Source organism: Pararge aegeria, chromosome 10 (assembly GCF_905163445.1).
Source record: "Pararge aegeria chromosome 10, ilParAegt1.1, whole genome shotgun sequence".
NCBI classification, from domain to species: Eukaryota; Metazoa; Arthropoda; class Insecta; order Lepidoptera; family Nymphalidae; genus Pararge; species Pararge aegeria.
Window position 1 is genome coordinate 4,385,336 of NC_053189.1, and position 20,348 is coordinate 4,405,683.

Consider the following 20,348-nt stretch of genomic DNA (forward strand, 5'->3'; position numbering starts at 1 on the left):
GGGTCAAAATTAAAATATAATGTTAGATTTCTTGGACACACCCTTCGTAGAAACCTTAAGGAGCTGTTGATAACAGGCACAGTTAAGGATATTATCAGTGTACTTTTTGACATATAAGTAGGTATATTAAACATCGAGTAACGGTACACATACTTTGAGTGATAAGCATTTATATATGTCAAAAAAAGGATTTTGTATGGAAGTCAGTAATAAGAATATTAAGGACTTTTTAACAACCACTAAAACTGCAGTTGATTGAATATGCAATGAAACTTCATACGAATAATGGAACAAATAAAAATCCATAAAATAACATAAACAACGAGACTTCATTTTGATTGAAACAAGCAATTTCCCTAGTGGTTTGCAATGTACTCTTTTACTATTCACGGCGTCCGTGGATAATTCTGCGACGTTTTCGTGTAAAATATTACTTTATTGCTAAACACACATTCTGGGTAAACAATGCATATTCAGCACGTTAAATCAAAAATCAAGGTTTATATATATATTAAGCACTTTTCCTAGTCTTTGAAGCTGTTTTAATATTATGGATGTGAAATTTGATAAACATGATGATAGGTGTCGCAATGAGTATATGGGTTTTGACCTTGTGTCACATAACTTTTTATGTTAACGGTAAGTATTAATCAAATTAAAAGATCATACCGTTTCAATTCTTTACTCTATAATGTTGTCTCTGAAATGTCTTAACTTTTATTTTTTACTGCTTACAAAGACGTGAAGATGTAACTTCGATATCTTATATGAAGCAAAAAGAGCGTATTAAAAAAAACTAAGTCTATTATAACTTTAAGGCTTTTCGACAATTGAAAACTATACAAAAGGAAATCGTAGATAACAAACAACATCGTATAATAATATTTAAATTCAAATTAAAAAGGGCAGTAAAAGTAAAAATTAATTGGGGTTACGCATCCAGCACTGTTGCCAGTGATGACTTACGGATCTGAAACGTGGTCGCTAACTATGGGCCACACAAGGAAGCTCAGATTGACTTAACGGGCGATGGAAAGAGCTATATTAGGATTATTTCGACAAAATCAAATCAGAAATGAGGAGATCCGTACAAGAAGAACTTGAGTAGACATACAGCTCAACGAGTCGCGAAGTAGAAGTGGCAACGAGGTAGAAGGACGACATTTAACGAGTCGCTGGGTGACGCTGGAAACAAGTAGCCCAGGATCGTGGCTTTTAAACGCCCCACAAAAGACGTATGTATAGCAGTAGACGTTAATCAGCTCAAGTTATGAAGACGCTTTCAGAGTAATGCGAACTATACCGATTAAATTAAGACTACCGATAAACTACGTATGACTGCACTCGAATCGATTTTTGCCCAAATGGGTGATTAATCTGTTTGAATGCAAAATGTATCTATGTTTCAATTTGTACTAATAAGTAAAAATTATCAGAAAAAACTCGACCTACGACGAGCGATTGGCATCGAAATTTAAATTTTTACGAAAACGTAAAATTTATCAAAAATATCTCGACCAATGTATAGCAGATGGAATTGAATGCAATCATTCATCTACTGGGAGATAAATTCGCCCAACAGCTACCTCAATGATGATAGAGACGTGCAATCCCCCTAATGGGTTACGTTACGGGGTTCCATTTTATTATTCAGAGCGTCCACAGTGACTGGCATTTAGTCCAATTAATAATCCAACTTCGAATATTATACGATTTTATTCATAAACAATTCATTGATGTATCTTTTCACCCACAACCGAACTGATGGATTTACTCGTAATATATCAATTCATACAAGATGTTCCTAAATAAAATCGATCATAAAATCCTGTTCTGTTAAACAAAGATGTATACGTCACGAGAATCCCTTTTATTGTTTACAGCGTCAACTGTGGCCGAAATTTAGTACTATTCTATTAAATCTTTGATTTCCTGACCCTACTCTACACCATCATCATCATCACTTAAACGGTTGCCGTCCACCGCTAGACATAGGTATTTTGTAGGAAGTTCCAAAATCCACAATCCTTGGCTTCCACCGACTCGCTTGATGTCGTTTGTCCTCGTCGATGAGAGCCGACGATAGCTGCGTTTACCGGTACAAGGTCATCATTCCAGCACCTTAGGACTCCAACGTCCATCAGTTCCCTGAGCTATGGGCCCAGCCTATTACCCCTTTAGCTTTGCAACTTGTTGAGCTATGTCAGTAACTCCAATTCTCCTCATTTCTCAGTAAGCGACCACGTTTCAGATCCCTAAGTCATAACTGGCAACACGCACTGTTCGAAAACTTTGGGCTTTAGGCACTGTGACTCGACTCATCATTCATTGTTATGAAGATATTTTAAACTACGACTGATAACTGCATTTAAAATATTTTAACTCAAATTATATGTTTAATGCTCACCTGTATAGCAAATAGATTTCAATGTAATCATTCATCAACTGCGAGATAAATTCGCTCAAAAGCTTCGTCAATACTGATATAGACGTGCAATCCCCATAATGGGATACGTCACGGGGTTTCCTTTTATTATTCACAACGTCCACTGTGACCGCATTTTATTCCTTTTATCTAACTTCGAGTATTACTAGATCCTATTTATTAAGATGTTTTGACCGTTAACTGAATGTTGATGGTAAATGCCCTTTTTGAAGAGAGCGTTTGCTTCAACTGGACTTCTGGCAAGGTTGCTAGATTATACCGTTAAGTAGTCCTTTTCTTTGCCAACACTTTGATTCATCGTTTTTAAAACGCAACTTAAAGATTAGGAGGCATTTTCACAAATAAAATGATGAATGACACTTGTTTCATTCATCATCATAAGTGACGATCACCGAAATACAGTAATCCCGACCTCATCTGTATGTTTCACAAAAGTTAGACGATCAGCTGTACAGCAAAATGATAATGAACACTCATCATCGCATCTAGCTTGCGAACAAGATAAGCAATAACCGTGGATTCCTTCCTCTTGCGGCTTTCGGCTCCCTCGATAATATTATGAAGAATAAAGGCATCTTCTACGCAAGCGCAGTCTATTTTTATCTGCATCATTTCCCATCAAGAAATGTATGGGACATTTCTTGACCTTAAGTCTAGATTTCTCTCCTACCTTAATGGAGGTATATGCTCTCAGTAGTGGAACACTAATTGTCCACAAAGAGCAATCATGGTGTAAATGCAGGATGAGGGAAGGCCTTTACTGGCTGCAGCAAGGCTAGCACGGGCTAGAGACACTTTTCCCCCGGGAAGAGGCCAAAAAGTTCATTTTCTCCCGACAGTACTATCAAATCTCCGATCATTGGCACACGATTGGAAATAATATCCAAACAAAAACCGGAGGAAAACATCTCCTATTCACCTGTGCACGGATACACACACCGTTGTAAAGCTGTCTAGGAGTTGTGGGGTTTTGCCAGGAGATTAAAGCCGTCCGACACCTCAATAAGTTCAAAGTTTATATAAAACGTAAGCTTACAAAAACTCCTATTATAATATTAAGGATTACTTAAACGATAAGCTTGGGTGTGAATTGCTCTAGCTTCATAAAATAAATAAAAAATAAAAATAGCCTTTATTCTCTGACTAAATACATTTTTGCTTATACACTACTAGTTACTAAATCTATTAGACTAAAAAATCTAAATCTAGAGGTAGAGACAACTCTGACGATGTAAGCCGTGCTATGTCGCATGTGTCGCACTGGTTTACTGTCAATAATTTACTTTTAAATGCAAAAAAAACTAAGTGTGTGGAATTTATTTTACCAAATGTAAAGAAAGTTAATAAAAATATAATAATAAATGGAGAATCACTAAAAATGGAAGATTCCACAGTTTTTCTGGGCATGACCTTGGATTGTAAGCTTCAGTGGGGTACCCATATAGATACACTAGCAGGTAAACTAAGCTCGGCTGCCTACGCCGTCAGGAAAATTAGACAGATTACTGACGTAGAAACAGCAAGACTTGTTTACTTCGCGTACTTTCATAGTGTGATGTCTTACGGGATCTTATTATGGGGCAAAGCTGCTGATATTGAAACTATATTCATATTGCAGAAAAGAGCTGTACGGTCAATATATAAACTTAAATCACGTGAATCGCTCCGTGAAAAATTTAAAGAAATTGGTATACTTACGGTAGCCTCACAATACATTTATAACAATATAGTATTTGTAAGACAACATATTAGTCTTTATAAACAAAAAGTGGATATAAACAGTCGACTTACAAGAAATGGTCATAAATTAGTGACATCTGCATATCGTCTGCGAAAGGTGCAGAAGTCATTTGTGGGATTGAGTATACGCTTTTATAATATGATTCCTAAGGTAATTTTGGACCTACCAATCCATAAGTTTAAAGAATGTGTTAAAACACATTTATTACAGCGAGGTTATTATACAATTGATGAGTTTCTTAATGACAAGGTTGCTTGGAAGCACCCGGCTCCGCTTTCATCTCTCACAAGATAGAAAAATGAATGTTAAAATATAAAATGTAAATTTTTGATGTTGGAAAAGAGCAACTGCTGAGTTTCTTGCCGGCTTCTTCTCGGTAGAATCTGCCTTCCGAACCGGTGGTAGAGTCACTACACACGGACAGACTTGACGTTTCAAAAGTGCTTGTATTAGGCCTACTTGAAATAAATGAATTTTGAATTTTTTTGAATTTTATTATTTAATTTAGTTATATTTATTCCTAAAAAAAATTGTAACACCAGCGCGCTTAGTCAGGCTGTCCTTGGACATAGGCCTCCTTTAGAATACTCCAGTGTGCTCTGTCTCTGGCTATTCTGCGCCATCCTTTTGGCAGGTCATCTTCCCACCTTTTTTGTGGCCGTCCTTTTTTCCTCTTGCCATCTCTAGGGTATAAAGATATAATTTCTTTAGTCCATTTTTCTTTCGAGGATCTAACTACATGGCCAGTCCAGCGCCATTTTAGCCTCTTAATCTTTCTGGGGACATCCGTTACTCCTGTGGCCTTCCTAATTTTCCTTATGCTCCACTTGTCTTTCAGCTTAATATTCAACATGCTCCTTTCCATCCTATGTTGGCATACTTTAAGCTTCTGTTGGTGAGCTTTCGTTAATCCCCAGGTTTGACATCCATAAGTGAGGATTGGGAGAATACACATGTTATATACCTTGGATTTGGTTGGCATTGGAATATCTTTGCTTTTTAGTACTTCTTTGAGTGACCAGTATCGAGCCCAGCTGTTGTTCACTCGCCTTTGCAATTCCTTGTCCATCTGCATGTTTGGTGAGATTATTTGCCCTAAATAGACCTATTCGTCCACATATTCTATCTCTTGGTTGTTTACTTTTATAGTTTGTTTATGCCTATTTGTCATAACCTTCGTTTTGGAAATGTTGATGGTGAGACCTGCTTTCCGGCTTTCTGATGCTAGTTGGTTTAGCATTTCTTGTAGAGTGTCTGGGTCATCGGTAAATAGCACTAAGTCGTCTGCGAATCTCAGGTGTGTCAGTTTGCATCCATTTATATTAATTCCTAACTCTTCCCACTGTAGATTTCTAAAAATTTCTTCTAGCACAGCTAAGAAGAGTTTAGGAGACAAAGGATCTCCTTGCCTTACTCCTTTCTTTATTTTGAACTCCTCTCCAATTCTTTCCAACTTCACTTTTGCTGTGCTGTTGCTGTATATATTTCTAATGAGTCTGATATATTTATTTTCTATTCCTTGACTGGCAAGGGCTTTATATATGTAGTTGTGAGAAAGGGAATCGAATGCCTTATTGTAGTCTATAAATGATATACAGTATGATTTACCATACTCATTATATTTTTCAACAACTTGTTTCACTACATGTATGTGGTCTACTGTTGAAAAATCAGCTCTAAAACCCGCCTGTTCTCTAGGCTGTTCTTCGTCTAACCTTTTAGTGAGCCGGTCTAAGATGATTTTAGAAAATATTTTATAAATTGTTGTCATTAGGCTTATTGGTCTATAGTTGTCCATATTGTCACTGTCCCCTTTTTTGTGAATTAGCACTATATAGCTATATATAGCTCTAGCTTCATAGCTAAATATAAATAAACTGTGAGATGGTGATAACAAAAAAAAAGTTACCCGGCTAAGTTTTTTGTGGGCTCTTCTTAGATCAGGGCGCGTTTGGAACCCTCGTAGCTTTAGGTTTAAGTTGGCGTACGAAGTTATCACCATCCCCTTACAATTATGTAAGCATATATGTATGAACGCTTCATAAGTGCCTGTGATAGGTCTACATGAATAAAGAAATTTTGAATTTGAAATTTGAATTTGACGCTTATTTATTATATATCAATAATATTCTAATTCAAACTCACCAGTAGCCTGAAAGAACTGAGGTTCCAGATCCCTTATTTTGTTCCCAGTAAGTTGTAACGTGAACACCTTCGAGCTGTTAACTGCAGCTGGTACTCGGAGTATGGGCACGTACTTGCAAGTCACAATGCCAAGGTCACCAGCCGGCTTCGAACATGTGCACAATGCTTGGAACAAACATGGCGGATGCCCCGTGTCGACATGCAACTGGAAGGAACGTATATATTGAAAACTAAGATACAACAAGGGATAGAAGCAGGTTTCTGTTTTTTGAAAGTTCATGATACTACAATAAACGTTAGGTCTGATATGCTATATTCGAATTACGGAGAAATTTGTACGGTTTAATTTATAATTTCTTTGTTCTTTATAAAATATGCTAACTAAGACCTCTCGCTATGTTTCAATTAACCCTAATGCCATTTTTTTTTTTTTTTAACTTTATACACAAGATTATGCTATGCATCTGCAGCATTTTCTTTAAACACCTTTGTTTGTCTGGAAGAGATTAATTGGTTCATTGTCATACAGATCTTCCAAAATGCACTCTCTATTAATATAATATATTTAATGCATTTATTGACTACTAGCTGTTGCCCGCGACTTCGTCGGGGTTTACTTTGTTTATGATGTGGCATTCAATTTAGTAGAAGTTCTAAAACAAAATAAAGTATTCAGTATCGCTAAGCCTTAAATGAGGGGTTTCTGTCCTCTATCTCCAACCACATTCAGATCTACACAAAGTTTGGACAAAATTAAACACATATTATAACATCTATAGTACAAAAATAAATATTTAAATCGGTTTTAATTTGTCGGAATTATGGTGTGAAATCGTCAAACACTTTCATCCCCTCTCCCAAAGGAACCGAGCTTAATGTCGGGATAAAAAAGTATTCTAAATTACTTCTAACACTTCCAAGAATATGTGTACAAAGTTTCATGAGGATCGGTTTAGTAGTTTTTGCGTAAAAGCGTAACAAACAAACTTACATTGACATTTATAATATTAAGTAGGGATAGGGATAATCATCATTTCAACCAATAGACGTCCACTGCTGGACACATGTCTCATGTAAGGACTTACTTTTTTCATAATAAAAATTTAAAAGTTTGACCAATCAGATATTCCCAACTGGTCGTGAGTGGAAAACTATCGCCTATAAACAGATCATGCAAGGAGCACGTCCTGCAAAGTGTTGCCCTGAGTCGTTCAACCTGAGGCTTAGATGTGAAGCCTTATGTGCCTATAACGCCGGCACCCACGCCCTTCAAACCGGAACACAGCATTGCGACAATACTGTACTTAGCGGCAGAAATAGGCATGGTGGTAGTACTTCTTCGGACGAACTCTGTCATAAAAAGCTCTAACTGCATGGTGGTGTGCTGCATATGTCTATCGACTTCCTGCAACTTGTTTGATATAGTCTGTCCACTAGTGTAGCAGTTACATTACAAAACTAGATGGCGCCACAAAAATCCTGCATCGCGCTAGCGAAGTGTTCACTAAGAATGTCTATATATACAACTTCCAAAAATGAATGTATGGACCTCGGTCCCCGAGCACGATCACCCGCTCGGAGGACGATCTTCCTATCGTTACGGTCGAGCGTATCACCATAGCTCCCGTACAGTGGATCACGTCGGGGTCACCACTGTACGGGAGCTATGGTGATACGCCCGACCGTAGCGATAGGAAGATCTTCCTATTGTCGAGCGTATCACCATAGCTCCCGTACATTCAGAGCCACCAACAGTGCAGCACTTTCAAGTTAGTGTCGCGGCTTCAGCATCTTGGTACCCAAACGGTCCTCGATATATTATTATTACCTTATTAGTTATATTATGATTTGCAATTATAACTTACTTCCAACGCTCTCGCTAAAGAGGCCCATATCATTAACAGGAAGGATACCACCACTATGGTGTATCCGAACTTGACTATCGCCATCAAACTCTGAAACAAGACAATAACAAAATTATTACTTAAATGCGACTTCAGCCGCTTACTAATAACTCCGAAAAGTTAGTTGTGCGTGCCGAGGCTCGAAATAGGTCTCCACGAAAGGAAAGCCCGAAACCTTACCCACTCAGCCATCACTGCTTCGCTTTTTCGAAATAGGGCAAATAGGTATCTGATATACAACGTGTAAATGAAAACCAAAAAATAATAATAAAATAATTACTTCAGGGGCTCAAGAGGTACATTATTTATCTGTCTCTGAGACTTAACTGTGAAACCGAAACGCTTATAGTTTTTGAGTAAACCATTGCCATAGTTTTTACTGAAAGAAATCAGATACATCCCTAACATCAAATGCAAAAGTAAAACCAAGTGACTCCTGTCACTTTATTAGGTACGAGTCGCGTAGCGTAGGTACTATGTACAATGTCTGCCTTTTATCTTCAATAGGGTTGTCATAAGTAAACACTTAGAATGTTTTGAATTAATTTGTATGGAAAAATAAATATGCTTCTTTTCATTTAAAATTTTCACAGGGTGATTCCTTATGAAATATACTTATGAACCCTTCAACAGTATTTCGTAATTCCAAAACACGTTGTATAGCTAGTATTTTTTCTAGATCAACTAAAGCGCATTCTTTTTTTGATATTTACGTAAGACAATTAATTATGCAAACGCACGCTGATAAACCAGCTGGGTAGGGCTGTTTTATTCTAGCTTTCTTTAAAATAACATTTTGGCTGAAATCTTATTTTTACTGAAATTAAACACAGCATGTTACTTTTGAATAAAATAGCTTTCTATTGGTAAAAAAATTGATAAAATCCAGTATTTTCGATGCCTATTCGGTACAAAACAACAAACAAAAAAAAAATCTTTGCCTAGATAGATTGTTGCAGCGTACATTAGTATAGATATAACGTTGCACTACATAGATTGTTTGAAATATTTACAACCATTTAGCCAAGTTGCTATGCAATAGAAGGCTAAATCAACGACGGCAACTACAATTCCGATGTTGGCGAGAGCTTTCCACTCGCAGTAATGTTTGAAAACTTCAGCGATGTCGATTTGGGAAACATTTCCTATTAACTCACTACGCTTCCTCTTCGATCGCAAATACAAATGCAATAAATTTAAGCTCACCGAGAATCCTTTTATTTTACAGGCTGTCGTCAATTTGGCAGAAGAATTTTAATGTCGTGGTTACATTAACAGGATTCAGCAAAAGTCCATTATCCTGCATTATTTATGAAAACATTTCCTTTTACGAATGGTAGTAAAACAATTAAAATAAGGATTCGAACTGGTGCTGCTACAGTGTAACAATTTTATTGCTTACAATGTGTTGGTACTTTGTTACGTTATTGAATTATCGACTACCACGAAGTATACAGAAATTTTTAAGAGCTCCGGTCAATTACTCGGAATACTTAAAGGATCCCTGTCTCTCTGTCTATTTTGGTAGTGGTGATTATTTGGACTCCATAGAATTTTTATTATCTCAGTAAGTACAATGTACAATTACATAAACTCTTCTAAGAACTAGAATAAGTGATTAAAAATTAAAAAAAAATGGTTTCAAGCGCACATACCAGAAACTCCGAATTTTGACAAAATAAAAACTGCCTTTCTAAAAGTACTAAAGAGCAAGAAATAAATTTAGAGAGTCAGTTTTTTTATGTATTTTTTTAATGGTTTTCAGTGGTAACTTTGCAAGTTTGCAAGGTGTACCCAAATTTAATTATATTTAATTATTTAATATTTATTGTCTTCATTATCAGTTTCACTTGACCAAATGATGCTTCTCGAAAGAGAACGCTCAAGTTGCTATAGGTGTGCCTATAAATTTTGAAGTATACCTGGGATTTTTCCAGGATCCCTCCAATAGATCTTCACCAAATTAAAATGGGACCACCTCTGAGGTGTGACATATACTCGTAATTTGCGGAGTAATCGCGTAGCAATTATACAATTAAAACATACAGTCGAATTGAGAAACTCCTCCTTTTTTTAAGCCTGCCGAAAATTGCAATTGGCCTATTGGAATAAAGAAATATTTAACTTTGACTAAGACTTTTGATTGCTGAATATACATTTTTGCGGTGCTTAATGTGGGTGCTTATAAAAAGTTTAATAAACATTTCAAGAGGAGTGGGCTCCTATCCATTTAGCTTTGAATCGATTGTCAAAATCGTGACCATTTCAATGTCAATAAAAGCAGTCGCAAAATCAATGTAGGGAAACTTCAGCGATTGGCTCTCGATACTCGTATCCAATTCCGTGGAGCGTTCGTTCCCGGGCCACTGCACATTCTCTTGAAACGTAAATACAATTATTGAGACGGTTTTTTAGCATTTTGCTGTGTACATGTATATACAATCTAGATTGGATTGTCATTATTACGATACTAGCTGTTGCCTGCGACAAAGTCCGTATTTGGTTTGGCTTTCCAAAATTTTGAGGGAATTTTGCTGTTTACTTTTACGAAAAAGTGTCTTCAGTTTGTACCCAGGATACGTCGTGAAAAATTGGTAAAATCACAAAAGTCTATTTTTTTATACTGTGGGAACGGTTTTCAGGATTGTTTTAGAATAAAAAAGTATCCTATGTCGAACTAGAGGATGCAAGCTATATCAGCAATTTTCATCACTCTCAGTGCAGTAATCGGTAAACATAGACAACATAGCAATAAACAGACATTTCACATTTTAAATAATACTACAGATAAGTGCAACAATCTATAACCTTGGCATCTTTAATAAATTGTGTTTTGCGTTGCTTGGCAAATTCAATGATTACAATAGAATGGATATACTCGTAACATATTATGTCATAATTAGGATAAGATAATAAGATTAATCGAGTCATTACGAAAAACCTCGAACAACCTCGAATAATTCGACCGAGTTGAAAAAAAATCAACCAAATACAACTTGCCAATAACCTAGAATAGCCTAGAATAGTTAACTGCTGGACTAAAGACCTCCCAACAGCAGGGTTTGCCCATAATCACCACGCTGCACTGCGAGTATTCCTAGTGATGAACTCCAGACCATTGCCGCTACTAGGAGTCTCATAAGAACCGCAATCAGCGACTGGTGGAGACTTAGAGAGGGTTATGCTTTTGGGAATTTCGTCATCCTCCTGTCTCAGTGGTATGCTGTGGTCTTGTAAGTGGGTAGTCGCGTCACAATAGATCGTAGCCGGTCGACGTGACACAAGGGATCAGGCGAACCTGAGCCGCAAGCAGAAGAAGACGTAAGTGGGTAGTGTCAAGATCGATCCCCGGTAGAGACAATTTGGAAATAATTGGTTGGGTCTGATGGGATTTGATTTTTACGCGGCATCGTTCTGGTTTTTTTTTATAATAATTATTGACGTACATAGCAGATAACCCACCTGATGATAAGGGGAAAACCATGGTAAATAGATCAAAACTTTGCTGGGTATGCAAAAAAACTCGGCCTGCAACGCCGGCTTGTGGCACTCTCTCGGTGGCATGTCTTTGACGGTAACAGAGATGCAACTGTCTATATTCCCTTAGTCACCTCGTACGACACCCGCGGGAAAAGGGATGGTGACAATTGCAATCTGATCCGCCGTGACACGGCAAATAAAACTCTGTACTCGGAAGCGGCACCCATAACTTGTACTCGGTACATCATATAACATGTTCTGCTATGTACTTAAAAAGAAAAGCATACTCATAACAATAGTGGCTAGTCGTATGCGATGTTAACCAACTGAAAAAAAAAATGCTTTGTGGCATGTGAAACACAATTTAGTTTGGTGACTTTCCCAATCATCTCTTCCAAGCCGATTACCAATGAAAATCTCGCTTTAGCTACCAAACAGCGAACGTCGGAAAACCTCAGCTTTTCGGAACTAGTTTAAAATTTAAAAGAGTTGTTGATTCAGTTTCACTGCACTCGAAAGGTATTTATTGGAGGTTCTGTATTCCCGCGAGCAAAATTTATTATATTTCTTAGAGGCTCTTTCTATTACTCGTCGGAATCTCTCTCTTTAGTCGGTCCCTCATGACTGAGGATCGTAATCACTGCTATGGCAAGTAATCTTGTGATATATGATCTCTCTCAATCGGGTCTTTGGCCATTTGTACTGCCTTATAGAAGGTACGGGCACCAGTTTCTCTTAGTTGATCTGACCATCGGGTTTAGAGATCTGTCACGGGGACGTTTGCCTTCTACATTAACTCGTCGGAATAGTTAGGCATATTATTTTGAAATGACAATTTGTCATACCTTATCGCCTAAAAATCCTTACTAATATTATAAATGCGAAAGTGTCTTTGTTTGTTTGTTCTTCTTTCACGCTCCAACTAAGCAACCATTCAATTCGATTTTTGGCAGAGAGTTATTTAAAAGGACGGAGAGACATAGGCTACTTGTTATACCAGGAAAACAAATGTTCCCATGGGATTTGTAAAAAACCGTAATAAACGCTGACGAAGAAGCTTGTAACAGCTAGTAAGCATTACAATTGTTTTATAAAACACTAGTTGTACCCTGCCAGGCTTCGCTGTGGCACATTTTTATGGAATGGTTGAGAAATGAGAAACAAAACAAAGAACACATTACATATGTCAGCGAGTGTTTTTCTCGCTTTCGGCAGATGGCGCGGTAAAACACGCGGATACGTGACTTATGCAAAAATAGATAAAAACAATCCTTGATGCGGATTATATATCATGCTAAAATTTCAGCTCGATCGGTCCAGAACTTTTTGAGTTTTTGAAGCGTACACAAACCAACATAACATTTTTTTATATATATAGATTAATAGAATTAAAATAATGTTAGTTTCAGCGATGTGGCCAATCCTGGAGAATATCATCATCCATCATCCGCAGCCTGTTTAATGGTCCACTGCTGGGCACAGGCCTCGATTCTCACAGAAGAGACGGTTTTAGAGCATAGACCCACCACGGTGCTCCAATGCGGGTTGGTGGACTGGATAATATAAAGCAGCGATATTTGATTACGCCATCTGTTTGTATAGACGATGATATTGTAGGTGTACATACGGCACGTGGATTTCAGCGAATTCTAGGTCGCGAGGTTAGACCTTGGCATTGCTAGCTACCAAGTGCAATATGCATAAGTAGGTGGGTACTTCATTCATATATTTTTACAGTGCTTGACGGCCGACTGGCGCAGTGGGCAGCGACCCTGTTTTCTGAGGCCAAGGCCGTGGGTTCGATTCCCACAACTGGAAAATGTTTGTGTGATGAGCAATATGTGTTTCAGTGTCTGGGTGTTTATATGTATTTTCTAAGTATTTATGTATATATAATTCATAAAAATATTCATCAGTCATCTTAGTACCCATAACACAAGCTATGCTTACTTTGGGGCTAGGTGGCGATGTGTGTATTGTCGTAGTATATTTATTTATTTATTTATTTAGTGTGCATTTTTTTTCAAAATACATCTTTTAATTTCCCAACGCTACAATGGACAAAAGTCTAATTTCTCATAGTCTCTGAGTCCCGGTCGTGGGCTTGGTTCCCGAAACTGGAAAATGTTTCTTCGATGAACATGAATGTTTTTCAGTGTCTGGGTGTTTATCTGTATTTTATAAGTATTTATGTATATCTATATACATAAAAGGAAGTTGTGTTAGTTACACCATTTGTAACTCAAGAACGACTGGACCAATTTTTATGATATTAGATTTTTTGGATTTCTGTTAGTCCCGAATAGGATAATAAGTATTAAAATATAACATTCATTAAAAAAAAAAAGATCCGCGGTACGAAGTTCGCCGGGACAGCTAGTTATTCATAAAATAATTCATACACAAGCTACGCTTACTTTGGGGCTAGATAGCGAATGGCGATGTGTGGTATTGTTCGCTGTATATTTATTTATAGTAGTCTGTTTTCTCTTTAGTTGCCTAGTCCAGTTATCTATATAACCTCAAAACATGTGAAAAAATACGTATAAACGTTTGATAGGTGTTTCTTATAAGCTTGCGTCTTAAAAAAAATTTTAAATTTCAATACATTAATTTTATATTATGCTACTATTTGTAAGCTTGGTGATTTAAAAAGTTTTATAAAAAATAATAACTACCTACTTGAAAAATACTAACTTCATAAGCATAAAGTATTTTGAGCCGAGACGGGAATGTAACTATTGAACGGTCAAAATACTGCTCTAGTATGTACAAACAAATTTTAGTTTTTTTTTTACTTTATTGCCGCGTTTGGAAGCCTTTTTACGCCGGTGCTTCCTGGATCATTGATTAAACTAGCGGACTTTGTTTCCGTATATTTTCCTGTACGAACTTTTATCTCCCTGTTACGGTTGGTTATTCAAAAAAAAAAATACAATAAGAGTTATTTTCTTTATTAAATTATTCATCTAACTGCAGATTTTCTGTGATTTAGGTATTATCTATTATTTTTATTTATTTTACTTCAATAACATGCGAATTTGACGGCCTAGTGGCGCAGTGGGCAGCGACCCTGCTTTCTGAGTCCAAGGTCGTGGGTTCGATTCCCACAACTGTATGTGTGATGAACATGAATGTTTTTCAGTGTCTGGGTGTTTATCAGTATATTATAAGTATTTATGTGTATTATATTCATTAAAAAATAATCATCAGCTATCTCAGTACCCATAAAACAAGCTAAGCTTACTTTGGGGCTAGATGGCGATGTGTGTATTGTCGTAGTATATTTATTTATTTATTTATTATTTATTTATTTAATTTTATACCAAGTATTTTCCAGTCGCCATTTGGAAATACTGTTACCGCTAGAATTTTCTGGAGCTCTGTGGTGAAAAAAGCTCTAATGGCATCATCATCACAAGGTTCAGGGATTGGCACTACCTTCTTAACTTCGGTTGGCCACTGATTTATAACAAACCATTATTCGTATTCTAGATAATTTAAATCAAAAGTAGGCAGTATGCCAAAAGAGAGAGAGAGAGACTCAGATTCCTTTTATAATAAAAGAGAGGCTTGAACGCCACGATGAAAACCGTATTTTTTTTATTTAAAAACAATTAACAGAACATTATTAGTACTCCGGTTAATTAAAAACAGAACTATGCAAAAAAGCAAGGGCCAACCGAAGTTATAAATTTTATTACAAAGTGGGAGTGTTGCGGAACATTTAGGTGTAGCTTTCCCGAATTCTCGACTTGCCAAATTAATTCCACTGAGTTCAGCGTTCTTTCACCGACCGGGGTTTTTAGAGTTGGCCATTGTGTTTAGGAGAGGAAGGAAAATTAATTTGTTAACATTTTTTTTATTTCGACCTCGCTATTTAGGTAAGCTTCATTTAATGTTGTGACAAATCTGTTTTTTTTTTCACTACAAGTTAACCTTTGACTGTAATCCCACCATCTGGCAAGAGATGATGTTAAGTCTAAGATGGTAACAGGCTAGACTGTTACGAGTATATTAAACCCTAATCGGTCTCTACGCAGCATCGTACCAGAACCCTAAATATCTTAGCGGCACGTCGTCATCAAACGAGCGGTAACTAGCCGCGGATGAAGACTCCCAGCAGCCGAAATAAAACCTGTGTCTATTTTTCTTCTCCTTGCCCGTTTCCTGTGGAGTCAGCACAACAATATTTTACGATAAACGGGAACAACTACTTTTTGTTTACAATTAGTCGCTGATTATAATAAGTTCATATTATAAGTGTGAAAGTGTCTGGTATGCTTCTCTATTTGTTTTTATATTACCTATGTTCGGCGCAATGGCGGCTGCCCAATCGTGATGAAAAAGGAATCCTGGAGACGGATATCAAATTTTTAACCCGGAAAATAACCAAATAACTATTTCCGTTTAACTGCTATACCGATAATGACCAAATTTTGTATAAAAAAAAAATGCGTCTCGGAGACGGACAAAAGTTTCAGATAAAAAACAAACGCAGACGATTGCAGAAAAAAACAAAATTAAACGCGGACAATATCGCGAGCAACAGCTAAGATATTTGAATTACAAAAAAAAAGGAAATAATCTATACAAACCGAATACTAAAATATATATTTTTTTGTCTGCCATAACTCATCATACTGCAGACCAAACCAACTTTTATATATGCATAATTAATATTACATCATGCGGCATATAATGTATGTTGAGTTTATGTTAGAAAAGTACGAATATATTTAGCGTATTTATATTCCAGCGAGAGCTTTAAAAGAGCGAGCTTACAGAATGTTCTATGTATATTAAAAGCTGTTTTTATGAAACGGCCTTTGAAATGAAGGCTTTTTGGTGTGTTCGGTTTTTTAAACTTTATATTTTAATTGAAGTGATATTAGTAATATTTTTCGACTTTTACTTTTCTGAAGCCTTCCCTACAGCTGGGAATGGTCTTCCTACCATGGAAGAGAGGAATCTAGAGCTTTGAACCGCCACGCCGCAGTTTCAATGCGGGTTGGTGAGCTTTAGTGATTATCATCATCATCATATCAAGGGTCTCCATAATGAGAAGGGTAGGTCCACCACGCTGGAGCAGTGCGGATTGGCGGACTCCACACACTTTTGAGAAAATTATGGAGAACTCTCAGGCATTCAGGTTTCCTCATGATGTTTCCCTGCACCGTTGAAGCATTTTTAAAACGCAGCAAATGAGATGTTCGGAATAACCCATTATACTCTGAAGTCAAATGTATAAAACAATTCTTTGAGAGATTTTATTTACGCGTTGTGATTTATGATGACATGTGTTGTGATTTATGAATTAATGTGACAGTCTGCATGCTCGAATCATCGTCTCTAGCACCATCATTGTCTCTAGCACATAACTTAGAAAAGTTAGAGGTGCGTGCTGAGATTCGAACTCGGCCCCCCTGAAGTGAATTCGAAGTCCTACCCACTGGGCTATTACCGCTTTAAGTAATGTGTTAAATTTCTAAACTACTAACTTCCCATACAACCTTAGGAAGTTGCGGTAGATTTCGAAATAACACACGCGTAAAAGTGGACTTATACGTTTGAACTTCGAGACGAGGTGCTAGAGACGATGATTAGAGCATGCAGACTGTCACATTAATTCATAAATCACAACACATGTCATCATAAATCACAACGCGTAAATAAAATCTCTCAAAGAATTGTTTTATACATTTGACTTCAGAGTATAATGGGTTATTCCGAACATCTCATTTGCTACGCAAACTAGAGCATTGAAAAGTTTTAAGAATTGGTGTCGATTATGTTATACTGTGGTATCGGTTAACCTAGTTTGGCGTCCCTTTGATAACAACTTTTGGGCTGGTCTGGGAACCAAACCCAAGGCATTATGATTCCTAGCGGAACATGCTAACTTTTATATCAAAGGGGCAACGAGGCTAGCTAAGCGCACATGGAATACGAATCGCCATCCCGAACCCTTAGTACAAGCTTGAACGATTCGAAATTTGGGAACTTTTTAGAGTACTGAAATACTCAGTAATAAAACGTAAATTCTGTGCTATCAATATTAATCCACCGCTTCCGTAAGCAATGAACTCCGCTTTAAAATAGATAGCACTATTATGAAAATTAAGATTAATTTGCTATAATCCGCGAAAAGCAGGAGAATCTGTATGGTGTCATTTATAATTTCTTCAATCCAAAATCCGAATCGGAGCATTACAGTTAGGAGATGTTGACTTTTCCTATACCTACAGTGAAAGCAAGTGACATTTATTTGTTTTAAAACGCACATATCTCTTGTTAGTTAAAGGTGCGTTCCGGGATAAAACTAAATCCTAGAAAAGGGAGGCTGAAGTTAAGCTAACAACTGGGCTGTTTATAAAAAAACAGGCGTTACTCATAAAGAAGTTACACCATCTTGATTTGCCTACTTATCAAATAAAGCAAATTAAGGTAAACGTTTTTTGCATATCCAAAAAGAAGCATCCCATTCAACAGCTACTCGCTCACGTACACAAAAACCATCGACGTTTGCGAGTTGTGCGATCTCGCGCTAAGGGTACTTATTTCTGTGGTTATAATTAAAACGTTAGGATAACGAGCTGCGGTTTAATATATTTCGAAGTTTAATCACAGTTTAACGTTCAGTTTTATAGGTCAGCCTTTAATAATTGTTTACTAGCTAACTCCTGTGACAGCGCCCTCATTAAAATACTTCAGTAGTACAGCTTTTTGTGACAGAGAACGTCCGCGGAAGTACTACGGCAATATTTATTGCTGCTAAGGAGCATGGCTGTGATCGGCAGTTGCTGATGTAATTCCAGTTACAGAACCACTTTACACCTACCTTCAGGTCTATGGACACAGGGCGGCATTTTGTGGTACGTGATCCTTGCATGCTTCGCGAAGTATTGCTTTGTTTATACGCGATGGTTGATCATCTATCTATATATATATATATAAAAGAGAAAGTGTGTGGGTATGTTCCGTATAGGCTCCGAAACGGCTGGACCGATTTCAATGAAACTTTCAGGGAATCTCCGGATTGACCTGGCGAGTAATCCTGTAAAGTTTGGTGACGATCGGAGCACTCCTATTTTTCAACTGTCAAACTGTCAAATACAGCTTTTATTTACTATGATGATATTCTATTGTTGGGTGTACATGGGTGTAGATAATGATCTTCACCCGCTCGAGAATGAATACGGAGAGAAATAAATGATTTAATATATTATGAGACTTAAATTAAAAATTTTATGATGTAAGTGTATTGTTTAAATAAAATAAAGCAAAATCTAGCCCGGCAAAGCGGGCTGGGTACGCTAGTTAACCATAAATATACCTACTTGTGCGCCAACTATTGATACATTAACAGTTTTATTATAACTAGTTAAATAAAGTTTATTTAAATATTATAAAAAAAAAATTCTACTTAATTAAAGAAATGGACATAATTAACTAATAGACTCATAATCGGACAACCAAGTTTCATTCAACATCAAAATTTGAGAATTTTCTACAATTAAATCACTCGAATGAGCCCGCAGACTTTGGCAATTGAAAGTGTACACTGTCAAATCTTATAGCTAAAAAAACTAAGTGGGTAGGAATTCGACTACAATTTAGTGGGGCCGAGTTCAAATCCAAGCACGCATCTCTAACTTTTCTATGTTTTGTGCGTTTTGAGCAATTGAAATATCGCTTGCTTCAACGGTAAACCAAAAAAGTCGCGAGGAAACCTGTTTACCTGTTCTCCATAATGTTCTCTAAGGTGTGTTTAGTCCACCAGCACTGCACCAGCGTGGTGGACTACCGCCTTAACCCCTTCTCTTTGAGGGAGGGACCCGTACCCTTCGTTTGTAAATACCAGTTCATAATGAAGGTGGAAAAGGTCAAAACCTACAAATTTAATTAAGACCTTACTAATATTATAAACGCGAAAGTGTTTGTTTGTTCTTGCTTAGCGCACTAACTATGAAACTAATCAAATTAATTTTCGACATAGAGTCAGTTGAGAGGACGGAGAGCAAAACATAGGCTACTTTTTATTCCAGAAAAACAAACGGTTCCCACAGGATTTGTGAAAAACTGTAATAAACGCTAGTGTACCAAATACGTGAGAATAGTATCGCTAAAAATGTATGGGGCCGTAAACAATACATGAAGATACTTAACAATTATTCATTGTAAAGTGAACATCTCCTGAGGATGCTCCGGTTTCGGAGCGAAATGCGCGTAGAGGTTACATTGGCGAAGATCTGTTTGGTGTGGAGTATAAGGATAGAAGAAATTATAAATTACACCATACAAATTCTCCTGCTTTTCGCGCAGTATAGCAAATTAAGTTTAATTATTAAACCCGGGGATTTCCGCAAAAAGCGCCTGCTTCTATCCAAGTTATTAACTAAGTAATCTAACTTCTTTGCTCAGACGTTAAGAAACCGTGTAAACGACTAATATTGGAGCATCAAAAAACGCGGTTAGTCACATCATTCCATTTAGCAGTTCATTGATTTTACCTCTAATGTTCTAAACGTTTATAATAGAATGGGAAAAATGTAAGAATTTTGTGAACTAGCTAAATTCCCCGGGTGTCAAGTGAGACGTGCACGGGGCGTCACTAATTTGTGTGCGTTTG

At 37.0% G+C, this 20,348-nt stretch overlaps 1 protein-coding gene across 7 annotated transcripts in view; it reads right to left on the reverse strand.

Moving 5' to 3' along the window:
* LOC120626659 (chaoptin) overlaps positions 1-20,348 on the reverse strand; it is a 103,429-nt gene that overhangs the window by 22,482 nt on the left and 60,599 nt on the right. For all 7 annotated transcript variants that reach the window (XM_039894262.1, XM_039894264.1, XM_039894259.1 and 4 more), the window contains exons 3-4: positions 8,198-8,287; positions 6,333-6,537 (exon numbers count right to left, since the gene is read on the reverse strand). In XM_039894262.1, the coding sequence (XP_039750196.1) occupies positions 6,333-6,537; positions 8,198-8,287 (295 nt within the window). The remainder of the gene's footprint in view (positions 1-6,332; positions 6,538-8,197; positions 8,288-20,348) is intronic.